General features: G+C 35.6%; 1 protein-coding gene across 1 annotated transcript; it reads right to left on the reverse strand.

The window, feature by feature from the left end:
* Positions 1-4,144: 4,144 nt before the first annotated feature.
* On the reverse strand, positions 4,145-10,125 carry LOC105700019 (45 kDa calcium-binding protein). Its single transcript, XM_012425550.2, has 5 exons — positions 9,282-10,125; positions 7,963-8,441; positions 6,875-7,138; positions 5,719-5,900; positions 4,145-5,633 (listed from the first exon to the last, which is right to left on the reverse strand). Exons 2-5 carry the CDS (start codon positions 8,432-8,434, stop codon positions 5,457-5,459), a joined length of 1,095 nt encoding a protein of 364 aa, XP_012280973.1. The 5' UTR covers positions 8,435-8,441; positions 9,282-10,125; the 3' UTR covers positions 4,145-5,456.
* Positions 10,126-10,184: the final 59 nt, after the last annotated feature.

Genomic DNA, 10,184 nt, shown 5'->3' on the forward strand with positions numbered 1-10,184 from the left:
GTAAATTTTTCTTATAATCAAAAGTGCTCCGTGACTTTAAAAAGATTAAAAACCACTGCACTAGGGAGATATGTAATATTTTAACATGGAATGTAGAAATTATATTTGTGTACGGATTGATGTATATTTGTTCAGTAAGGGAAAATAATTGTTTAGGGATACTGAGTATTGGCAATTATCTAAATGCAGATAATTCGTATTAAGAAACAACAGATCGGAGAAAATTGCTGGTAACATGTATGTTTGAGTGGAATTTTTTCTTGTTTGTTATTCATGATGTCGAATGCACTGTTCAGTGTCTTTTTGTATGAAATGAATTATCTGAAAATAAGAGATAAGAAACGCGAAAACATATCGAAAGGGGTTTTAATATGTGAGGAATTTATGTACATACGTGTGAGAACTTCTGGCCATGTTAGATAGATCCTAAAAGTCAGGAGGATTTTAAGGATTTATCTGATGCCGAATGCTTTACTATAATGTTGAACGCGATAGATAATTAATTCGTTTCTTTGTACCAATCTGTGTCCATTGAGTCGTTTCGAGAGATAAGAGAACGAAAGAGGGACGCGCACCTCCTTATTTTTATACGAACTTTTATACCGACACTATATCGTACTATTTTTAGAATTCTCCTCGGCTTACAATTAGTTTTGATTTAGGTTCGCGTAGAGTCCTAAAAGAGTTTGCACGTAAGTAAAATTCGGGATAAGAAATCCGTTCTCTTAATCCCTCTCTCCTGTTTCTTATCCATCCATATATTTTCCCTCCAAAGAGGAAGAAAACCTGGTTTCATTTCTTTTCTGTCCAGTTCAATATCTCGCAAAACATTTCTTATTTACCTCATTGGATCATTAAGGTGACGTGAAAGTGGCATCGAAGAGGTTTTGTTTATAAAACTTTTCTCCCAACTCGGTTTACCGAATAGTTTGAAACTTTACAAAATGAATAGGGAGCCTATAAGGAAGGTCCTGAAACTCATGAAATTTTAATTCTTTTCAAATTTGCTTATAGGTATTTTAAAAATTGTTTATAAAAAATGAAATTTCGCGAGTTTCAGGACCTACCTTAGGTCTCCATATTCACGTTTTAAAGTATGTAACGATTCGAGACACCCAGTTCGTAGAAAAGTTTTATGAACGATTGAGCTTTCGAATGCCACTTTCACATCCCCTTAAGTATGGAAATTTCATTTACAATTTACTACGGTATCAGTTACACCCGTCTATGACCTGATCTCTCACAATTGTCAGAGGAAAAGAGTATTACGTATGTGATAAGTATTTCGTCGGCTGTGCGAGAATATTACCGATAAGAGGATATAGCGAAGGTAGGAAAGAGATGATACTGTGACGACCAGATAACGATAACATTATTTATTAACACTTAGGTCCTTTGCGGATCTCTCCTTTCTCGCAGATCCAACCAAGCGAGATCGACTGAAAGCTCCGCGAAGTTTAGAAGTGCAAAGCTCGGAATTGATGTCGCTCGATGATCTCGAATGACGAATCGATATTTTGTTAAGAAAATTACGAAATAGAAGGAAACGAGAGAGGATAGGAAGGACAAAAAGACAATGCAAAACGCGATGCCAATATGCATACCGTGGATGGCCTATACTCCTGTTAAAATGTTGTGCTAGTCGAATTTTTATAAGTGTACTGTTTCGATAAATGAAAATCCTCGCATCGACGAAATCGCCTAATCGATGAGGGTTTTCGAAAAGATCTAAAAATAAGGAATAAACATCTATCGGGTTTCAAATCATCTTTTTTTCTTCATATCCAAAATTTAACCATTTATGTGGCACATTTCTTTCTACATTGTATATGTATTAATATGTATGAAATATTCCGGGCTCTAATGAAACAACAATCCGAGTGTGGGTTTGTGTTTAAATTTGTTATTTAAAGGGCAGGCTTTGCTACACTCGTGAACATACTTCACGTTTGTTGTCCCAAATAATTTATCAGTATTTGAAATTAAATGTTAATACAAATCGGAAACTCATCTTTCTTTAAGTCGCGATTGATTATCGTTTTTCGTTGATGGCGAGGATGTCCAAATTCAGAATGAAAGTTCGCGCTATGAAAATACGCGCTGGCGACGTTTCCTCGCCCTTAAACGGAGAAAAATGTATTGCAAAACCTTTAAGAAAAATATGTATATGTACATATACGATCGCTGTAAGAAATTATTTTCGATTTTCTGAAAGATGGAATTTAATTACACTGCCTTTAATTGCTTTTAACGGCTCGTCGTGAAAACGTTACACTTAAAGCACTCCACTTATTCTATATTGCATTATTTTTCGCATAACTTTCCCTAGTAGCACAAAATATTTGTCCCATATTTTCTATATATTTAACGAATATCGTACATTTTGTAAATATTTAGCAGACATTTGAAGTATTTGCAAAACGTTTACTTTAGAATATTATCCCTATAATATTTAACCTACAAGAAATCTTAGAAAATCTGTCGCTTGAGATATTTAGCAAAGATTACAAAGAAATATTTAGAAATTATTCTATGCTACTAGGGTTAGTTTCACGTAGGATAAAATATCTACATTTTTGCCACGAGTGTCACTAAAATCTCTAATGACTTTTGGTTATCTTGTCAGTACGTCAAAAAGCGTTAACAAAGTATTAAACATTTCAGTTACTTTGCAGCAATGGCAATATCATTTTTCTCCGTATACCAGGCAATGATATTTATCTCACGAGTGTCTTAAAATATGAACAATGCCAGTGTAGTCGAAATGAGAAACTAAATGTCGCTTCCGAGTCGTTATCTGGCCTTGTGCGAGTAATATTGTTGCCAAAATTGGGCCCATTTTGGAGTCAGTGTACGTCGGTTCGTGTCAATTACTTGGAAACTAGGCCTTAGATGTAAGCAACGTGAGCCCCGTTTGATACGCCAGAAAATGAATTAGTTGTCTTATTAAAAGGGAAACGCATTGACGGAGGATGTATGGAACTCGCAAACTGGTCTGAAGGTAACATAAATGAAAGAGAGAGAAAAAGGGGGAGTTTTCTCGCTTTTTCTCTTCCCTTTTACGTGAAAAAGTTGCGTGGCGCGATACAATAATAGGCTATATAAGAACAAGAAAAAGGGAGAGAAAGAATAACTCCTCTTCTCGCTGTCTTTTTCTTTTGCCGCATTGACAAAAATCTCAAAGTTCTTGGGTTTGCGAAATCTGTATATCTTTCGTACATCCATGAGAAAACATGACAACTCAACGGACATGTATTTCAATCTTCGACCGAATTTTCCCAGTCGATTCGAAGACGTGTAAAAATGCCTTGGCATTTTATAAGAGGCGAGAAACGTATAATTGTTGAATTACGCGAATTAAAGGATAAGTTAAAGTGCGTCTTACAATTAGTCAAGGGGGAAATGTCATTTGGCAATTTCTCCCCTTTCTTTTCGTAGCACTCGATGGCTCATTCATATGTCGTGCAATGAAAAATTCCATGTACCTGTAAATAGACGCATTGTTATCAGGGTATGATATCGTACCGAGGACTTGCGATGTGTATGTGCATTAGAGTCCTGTATGAGAAATAAAGGTGTTTCGAAACCTACGTTATTTCAAATCACGTGTGTTAATATTAAGAAATGTTGCTCAGTTTTGTTAAACATAACGTAACGACTTCATTGATATTATGTTCGTATTGGATGGGATCATTTGCTACGAATTTGGGATTCTAGTCATTTTATTTTATTATTTTGTACTTATATTCTGTAGCAAAACTAATTATTTCATTTTCATTTAAATATCCGTTCTTTTATTTTTGCTTATATTCAACAACAAAACTGAAGCTTTTGCCATAAAACATTAATATAGTATACGAAATTAAAATCCATTTACCATTTGCATTCGAGTTTACTTTTGATAATTGTGTGTGTGTTGGATTTGATTTATTCACGTATGAAAGTAGAGTGAAGTACACGGGATATATTTTCCCTTCCATTAAAAGTAGAAACAATGTCGGAATATTGGATTACCACAAAACGAGGTCTATCTTTATTTAATATTGCAGCACTGCGAAGAAAGCATTATCTACAAACTCATCGAAACAGGAACATGATTTTCTAAATAATCCTTATAATTATTTAGTAGTATGCGTTTCTAATAAGTGAGTTCCTTTATAAACTAAAAAATATATTACATCATCTGGAAGAATAATATTAAAGGTAACATCAATTGTAGTCAATTCAACCCTTTTGGAAAGGATCATAAGCCGTTCGTTGGAAAAATAATCCGATTAATAATACATATAACAAAAATAGTACAAGAAATCGTGACTATTTGATGATGGAAATTACAACGGCATTTTTTCGGCGTGTGTTAACATATTTATTGTATCGTAAATGAAAACATTTGAAAATCCTTATTGCTCGCTTTTCAATTTTAATTCATCATTAATCAATTTCGAATAACTGACCTTGTTCAATTAATGCAATATTTGCAAATGGCACTTACACAAGTAAAGTAACGTAAATTCTATGAAGGACGGATTCAACCTTCTCCTAACATCTTGAAGGCGAACTAATTGTCCCGCACGCTTTGTACAATTTATTACTCAGAAGGCAGGATTATTAATTATTGTTACCTGCACCCGATAATTAAACTATCACAGACTCGATTGAAAGTATCGATCGCAGGATGGTGTGATAAAATCAAGCATCTCAAACTCTCACAAAACACGGTGTTTCGAAAAGGTGCAAAATGGAAAAATTCTATGCTAATCAAGACCGAAGTCTTTCAGTCATCATTGGTCGCCTTGGTTACCGCGAATATCGTCCAAGATTAATAATTTAAATTTCTGAAATTTTCTGCCCAATAACCTTTACCAATATTATCCATTCTTCATTTGCACTCTTTAATAACGTAACATAATTTGCAATTTCATTGCCGCTGACTTAGACTTCAATATACAATTAATTATATATCTTGGAAACGGTAAAAAATTAACCTACAGAACATACAGAGAGGAAAAATTAAATTGTTAATATCGCTACCGCGGTAACAAAGACCTTCATGACACATTAGTCACAATTTTCTTATTACATATATATGTATTTGATAATTTACCGAAATTCGTCATAAAAACTCCTTTCGGTGTTCATCGTTTTACCGTTCGTTTCTAAACCTATTATTTAATAAAGAGGAAATTGTACTTTCTCCCCGGAAAAAGTACATCCCTCCAATCTTTTATCGCCCTAGTTCTTATTTAACAGTATATGATTTAGTATATCATCGCTGTCTAAACAATGAAAAAGTCAATGTACAATTAGGAACGTCTCTTAGAAACACAATACAAAAATAATCCCTACGAATACTCTTCTCTCGCTCCGAAATGTTAAATAAATTACTGAACTTGCCAACGGATTATCGAGGTCTTCCGTTGTACTTTACGCGACATGTGTATGTAATTGATAATTTATCAAAATTCGTCGTGAAAACTCTTTTCGGTATCTATCATTTTACTGCCCAGAAAAAGTTCCATCTTGCTCAAGACTTCCGGCAAGCTGAGTCTTCCGTCGTGATTGGTGTCCGATAAATCGATTAAATATTGAGCCTCCTGTATTGCGTGTCTCGGATTTCGGGGATCGATGTACATCTGCATGGTTGAATTAGATATATAAAATATAAATATCGAAGGAAACGGTAAATACAAAAAGAATTGTTAAGAAACTAGATCTTACCAGAAGCTCGGTGCGGTCGGCTTTGCCGTCTTTGTTCTTGTCAATGAGATGTCTAAATTCCTTTCTACGTTCCTCAGATCCTGGCACTGGTCGATTTCTGTCTTCTGCCAATTCTAGTCCCACTCCTTCGGAAGGCAAACTCGAAAACTCATCCTCTGTTAATTGCTCATCTCCATCTCGATCTGCGATGAAAGAAAATCACATTAATTACGAAGGATGTTATTACGAGAATTCACTTATTGTTAGTAAAACCTTAATCCATTCAAAAGAATAAAAGGATAACACATATTTCTGTAAATACCTACTCTATGCAAGTTTTCTTAATATTCCACTTTTTCATTTTTATAATAAAGTTTAGGCAAACGTGAAAAGAAAATTCCAAATGCAGTACGTGTCTTCACATAACACGACATTTGTGTCTCCTGAACCCCTACATAAAAAGCAGTTAAGAAACGTTGTGACAATTTAGTATTATGCACTTTGTTCTTTAAGATCACTGCACGTGCTATAATAAACATTATGTGAATACCGCATTGTATGAGTCTTCGATCGTCGTTTAAAAAAACGTAAATTTCCTGTGGAACTACGTTTAGAGTAAAGAGACACTGTCTCATCTCTTAATCTCCTCTCTCTAATTGAAATCATGGCAATACTGAAAAAGTATGTCTAATTTTTATGCGGATAAAGTGCACGCAAAATTTGTTACGCCACCAATGACAACACGGATAAACCACTTATTATCTAATTTAGTCATTTGAGCGGGCTTAAGGGGATGTGAAAGTGGCATCAGAAGTCACAATTGTTCATGAAACTTTTCTCCAAACTGGATGTGCTGAATCGTTTCAATGTTTGCAACGTTAGTGTGTAAGCTACAAGGAAGGTCCTTACCCTCATGGATTTTCATGTTTTATAACAAATTAAAGAAATATCTATGAACAAATTATAAAAAAAGAATTGAAATTTCATGAGTTTCAGGACTTTCTTTATACTTCACGTATTTATATTGTAAAGTTTTAATCGATTCGGTACACCTAGTTTGGAGAAAAGTTTCATGAATGAGAACTCTTTGACGCCACTTTCATATCACCTTAATAGATAATGCTGATTTCAAATGACAGCTGATTTGTTATTCCTAAGAAAGCGAAAAGGTTCTTGCCGAACTTCTCGAAGAGCTCCTCGACGATCTGTAACAATGCTCGATGACTGCTTTCAGGATGAGTAAAGGCGAGGAATTCATCCAGAGCCAATCTTTCTGGATCCGTTCTGGCAGCTTCCGCCCATCTTGCTCTATCTCTCATGATTGTTTCCTTCAAGGACCTCGATAATGCTCCGTGCCTTTTGTCGTGCGAGGCTATGTACTTGTCGGAGAGGCCATGAGACCTTAAAAAATGAGCATGGTACTCGTCCCACGAGACTTCACCTGCGGACATGTCATTAATCCATTTTTCATTTTATTTTATTATTCTTATTTAATTATCCTAGACTGAATTGTGAGAGAAGATATTAATTTATTCCATTTCTTCGAAATTTATTTCAGACGGAATAAAAGAGAAGGATATATGTGATAATGAAAATTAAACGAGTACCGTTTTCTAACGCAAATTATTGGTTTCAGGTGAATCATGTATTCAGGTAATTAACTTCTGTTATAATAATTACTTGAGGAATCGGTGAATTCACAGAGATCATTTCGTGTTGCTTATTATCAGTGCCAAAGATAACGCGGATTAACTGGAAGGAATTAAAATCGACCAATGAAGTTTAGTGTATTATTTCACAAGTAGTTAATTCATATTTAATACCGACTGGCTTAAGTAGATACAATAGACGTATGAATGTAGCGTTTTTTTTTTAATCGGGATGCACTGTGACGGTAATGATTACTTTCTTACCCATCCAGAGATTACGTAAACGTAATTAAACATTGCGATAAATATCTCGCACCAATAATCGAGTCTTCGAGTATCCCAAGAATTATGCAAAAGAATGTTTCCCGTACGAACCGCATAATTTACATACAATTAACTGAAATTAAAATTTGCCGTGTTTTCCAAGAACTAGGAAGGAATTATAATGCACTGTCTCTGGAGTAGTTATCAATCGCGGTAAAGGGTATAATGTTCTACTATGTCACATAGTTGTAGAAAATAATGAGATACAATTTACCATTTTTAGGATCATTGTCGATCGCCATGAGCAATGCAGTGTCTTACCGAATTGATACAAAGTGAAAACATAATTTACCATTTCGAGGATCATTGTCGATCGCGGTGAACAATCCAATATTATCCCTCATCGCCTTGTTGATATGTTCGGTGATTTTGCCGTGGATCCATTTGGCAAGTTCCTGGATGTCCAAAAGTTGATTCCCGTTTGCATCGGCCCTCCAGAAGATGTCCTCGAGGAGGCTCCTCGGATTATTATCCTCGTTTTCGATCCCGTCGACCCCGCGAATCGCCTCCGCACCTCTCCGATTAATCATGACAACTTCGCCATAATCCTGCCGGATTTCTATTTTCTCAGTCACGGTGATTCCGTCCACATCAAAGGAGAGATTCTCCACCACGGGCGATTCGTCCTTCGGAAGCGAGGATGCACTCTTCAAAGGTAAGGTCCTTTTGTATTTGATTAGAAAAAGCGAGAGATAGATCACCAGTGGAACGAGGATTATCCAGCGAAGAAGTCGGATGGTGACGAAGTGCAGTCTGAAGATCATCTTTCATCTGGACAAAATAATCCTTCCGAAATTAAAATGGTTCTGCTGTAACCCATCTACCGCGCAATGAGGAAAAAAGTAACCATTGAACCAAAGAGATATTACTTTGGATAGTACCAAAGAAATATTTCGTTAATAACAAGAATTTCATTCAAATAAATTCTCGTAATTCCGAATAAATTTTGCATTCAATTTATTCGAGTCTATTTGAGCCAAAGTAATTATTCTTTAATTAAGAATAAATTTCTCTGGTACTATTCGAGGAAATATTTCTTTGGTTCAGTGACATTCACAGGGTGGAATATTCTTTATGACGTTTAATATAATTCCATACGAAAGTTTTGCAGGAGATTGTCCGAAATATTGAGGTATGCACAGCAGATCGGAGTAATTGTTTATCCTAGGAAATTGTAGTTTTTAAAAGTATGAGACTTTTCAGAAATCCCTACAATTGTTAAGTGCCAGTATGCGACGCCATTTTTTAAAGGTAAATTGAAACGAGGAATTCACAAGTCTATCGGAGTAATTTCAATTCGACGTCGCCTCTCCGGCCAACAAATTTCCTCCTGGTCTAAATATTCATTTATGCATGTTTAAAACAATTTCTTGTAGATTAAGCTCTCTCGTTGGTCCAGCCAGCTGAATTTTCAAGAAAATCGGCCAATGTAATTTCCCGAACATCAAACCGACTAGGATATCACGCTTAGAATAAAATGTTCACCTGCAAAAGTTCGAACCTTAAATGAAACATAAATTGGCAAATGAAAAGAATCCCACTCTGTCAACGACTATTTTTTATTCCTCCTTTGTGCTCCGCAACTATTGACATAAAATGATTAACAAATACCTGCTTTCTACTTTTCTCGGAGTGTCACATCACCGCTTTTATCTTGTCCAAAATTGCAGGGACTTATACAAATTATTCGCCATCTTGTTATAGGAAGCATAATTAATTAACGTTAATTATCGTCGTTGAAGTTGGCTCATTTTGGTCCCGAAATTCGTCTCCTCGTGTCCGTCCCCCTTGGTCACTTCAAACAGCTCAGAGTAAGTGGGCTGTACATTTTGGGAATGATAACTTCACTATTTATGGAAAATACTATAATTTCAGGTGGAGTTTCGAGAGACGCTGCGTCGTCGACCGACAGCCGCAAGTGCAACTGGAGAGCCAACAGACACCGAGTATCGATCCACTTTCACTGAGCCCTACTCTCTCCACGGTGGAGTTATCACGAAGATACTCTATCCATAGAAAATCCTGTTCTATGGGAAATCATGCTATTGGAAAGAAATACATAAAAAAGGGGATGTAAGTATCGATTATGCACCTAAGAACAATTTAACAATGCTTACATTGGTTACATGGCTCGTCCTTATAATGATTCCCTTCGTGACTTTGTGCAGTTATTTGAAATTGATAAGAGATCTATAAAAATGGGTACTCGACGTCGGTGGAATATTTAACGATAAAATTAAAATTTGTCTCTTTATCAACTGATTTTATAGTATTTTGGAGTTAATTGAAAATGATAAGAGACAAAAGACTATGATTGTGAGGAAAGAAGATAGGATACTTTTAACCCTTTGACCTATAACCACGAGTCTGACTCGTGGCAAAAACACGCAATGGGCATATATCGTATAGGCCAAGGGGTTAAAACATCGAATAAAACATGAACAGCGTTGAAAGACCTTCGTGTAATTATTTACAACTGATAAATAAAATGTAATGCCACGAGGAAAGGAGGAT

The sequence above is a fragment of the Orussus abietinus genome, unplaced genomic scaffold, assembly GCF_000612105.2.
Source record: "Orussus abietinus isolate OABI.00-Male unplaced genomic scaffold, Oabi_2.0 scaffold61, whole genome shotgun sequence".
In the NCBI taxonomy this organism is placed as follows: domain Eukaryota; kingdom Metazoa; phylum Arthropoda; class Insecta; order Hymenoptera; family Orussidae; genus Orussus; species Orussus abietinus.

Coding starts and splice junctions, on each gene's coding strand:
- LOC105700019 (XM_012425550.2), bottom strand. CDS start 8,434: ATGATCTTCAGACTGCACTTCGTCACCATCCGACTTCTTCGCTGGATA. Junction 7,139..7,962: donor CGACAATGATCCTCGAAATG/GTAAATTATGTT, acceptor ACATGTCCGCAG/GTGAAGTCTCGTGGGACGAG. Junction 5,901..6,874: donor GGAGCTCTTCGAGAAGTTCG/GCAAGAACCTTT, acceptor CTTTCATCGCAG/ATCGAGATGGAGATGAGCAA.